This window comes from Triticum dicoccoides, unplaced genomic scaffold (genome assembly GCF_002162155.2).
Source record: "Triticum dicoccoides isolate Atlit2015 ecotype Zavitan unplaced genomic scaffold, WEW_v2.0 scaffold138282, whole genome shotgun sequence".
Lineage (NCBI taxonomy): Eukaryota > Viridiplantae > Streptophyta > Magnoliopsida > Poales > Poaceae > Triticum > Triticum dicoccoides.
In genome coordinates this window covers 43-2,036 of record NW_021197923.1, presented here as the reverse complement: position 1 = coordinate 2,036, position 1,994 = coordinate 43, and the positions used below count along the sequence as shown (strand labels likewise).

Here is a 1,994-nt window from a genome sequence, read left to right as displayed (position 1 = left end):
AGGTCACAAATTTTCATTTATGACCTTTTTGTGACCAAAAATATAAGGTCAAAAGCTGGGCGTCGTAAACTGACTATAGCGACCTTTCTTCTAGAATGGTCGCAAACGTTTATGACCAAAATAAGTCCACTGTGGCGTTTTGGTCACTAGCAACCTCCCAAGGCCACATAGGTATCCAGCGTGGCAGTCTGACGTGGCACAAGATTCAGCCCGGTCCAATTCGGTTTTCTACATGGGCCTAGCCCAACAATTCGGCCCATTTGTTGTTGTTTTTTCTTTCAATTTGTGTAAGCTACATGGGCCGTTGTTTTTCTTTCAATTTGGGTAAGCTACACAGGCCAGGCCCTATAATTCGGCCTTCTTATTTTTGGGTTGTGGCACGTTTTCTCTTTTTTCAAATAGGTCCCAATTGTCAGGTTCTGATAAGTGGGTCCCAAATTTCCGATTCTGGTTTGTGGGTCCTTGCTGTCATGGTCATGTTCCTCAGATTTCAATATGCCAATAATTAAACAACCAATATTTAAATCAAAATAGACAGAAACAAGTGTAATACTTCAAATAACAAGAACAAACAATCTGTTACATCAACACACATACAACATTTCATTCAAAAACAGAGAGAAGATACATGAAATTCTGGAGTTCACAATGCCCAGATAACCCAACTATTATTACTTAACTTGCTATACAAAAATGTCTTGGCGCTTCTTTGAACATCTTTCGTCTTGAATTTAGGCAAAATATCTGCCAACAAGAAAACAGAACAACGAGGATATAGTGAATAACAACAGCAGTGCTATTTAGTAAGATTAAGTCCAAAAACAAACATGCATGAAAACATGCTCGAGTACTTCTTGTAGACAACCTTCAGCTTGCTGTCAGGTCCGGTGGAGTGGGAGGCCACCAGGATCTTGGCAGCGTCCCTGAAATCAATCATCACACAAAAGGGTCGTCTCTGTCAGTGTGTGCCCCTGAATGAAATCATCACAGATTCAAGCTACGAGAGATTCAGTAGTGTGCATGTATAGCTTACATCAGCTGTGCTTCAGTAAAGCCAGTGTGGTGCTTCAGAGTGTCGGTCCACAAAGGGGTCTTCTTGAGGGTGAGCCTGGCGGTGTAGACAGCAGCGACGGCCACCATGGAGGGCTTGGACTGCACCAGCCCGTACTGCAGCAGCTCCAGCTCCGCGAAGAAGAAGACGGTGTTCTCCATCTGCACACACATTCAGGGGAAGACGAGGGAAACATCAATCAGCACACAGACTTGCTGCTTTCACTACTAGGAAAAGGGCTATAGATGGAAATGACACTAATGGCGCACCAGACAAGTGGTGCGCCATTAGTATATACTAATGGCGCACCACCTTCTGATGCGCCATTAGTGTTGAAACTACTAATGGCGCACCCTGACCATGGTGCGCCATTAGTACCAATTTTTTTTTGAACTAGTGCGCCTGTCCAAACATACTAATGGCGCATCCCCTGGTGGTGCACCATTACTAGTTGTAACTAGTAATGGCGCACCAGCCAGAAGGTGCGCCACTAATGTTATTTTTTTTATTATTGCTTTTATTCCTTTTTTGCAAAAGTTCTAATGGCGCACCACCAGGGGGTGCGCCATTAGTAACCTGGATTACTAATGGCGCATTTGTTGCTGGTGCGCCATTAGTAAGTGGGCAGCAACAAGATATTTTGGACAGCCTCTCCTCCCACACTCACTTTCTCCCCACTTCATTCTCTCCACTGCCTCCTCCTTGTCTCGGGTGCCTCCTCTTTTTCACCTCATTTCCACCATAGATTCATTCAAATTAAGTGGTTAAGTTACCTTGTTTTGCTAGGTAAGTAAGGGGGGAAGCTATATTTATGTTGTTCTCCCTACAACAATGTGCACATGCACTTTTTATGGCCTAGCTAGATCTATGTATGTTCATGGTGTTGCATATGTTTGTGGTGTTGCATATGTGTTTGTGTTTGGAGGTGTACCGGTATTTGAAA

The 1,994-nt window shown here is 43.8% G+C and overlaps 1 protein-coding gene across 1 annotated transcript; it reads right to left on the bottom strand.

Moving 5' to 3' along the window:
• Positions 1-731: 731 nt before the first annotated feature.
• On the bottom strand, positions 732-1,212 carry LOC119343718 (cyclin-B1-1-like; the record flags this gene model as incomplete). Its single annotated transcript, XM_037614529.1, has 3 exons — positions 732-744; positions 828-923; positions 1,034-1,212. Coding segments are annotated over 3 exons (288 nt in total), but the record flags the coding sequence as incomplete, so codon positions are not given.
• Between the last annotated feature and the right edge of the window lie 782 nt (positions 1,213-1,994).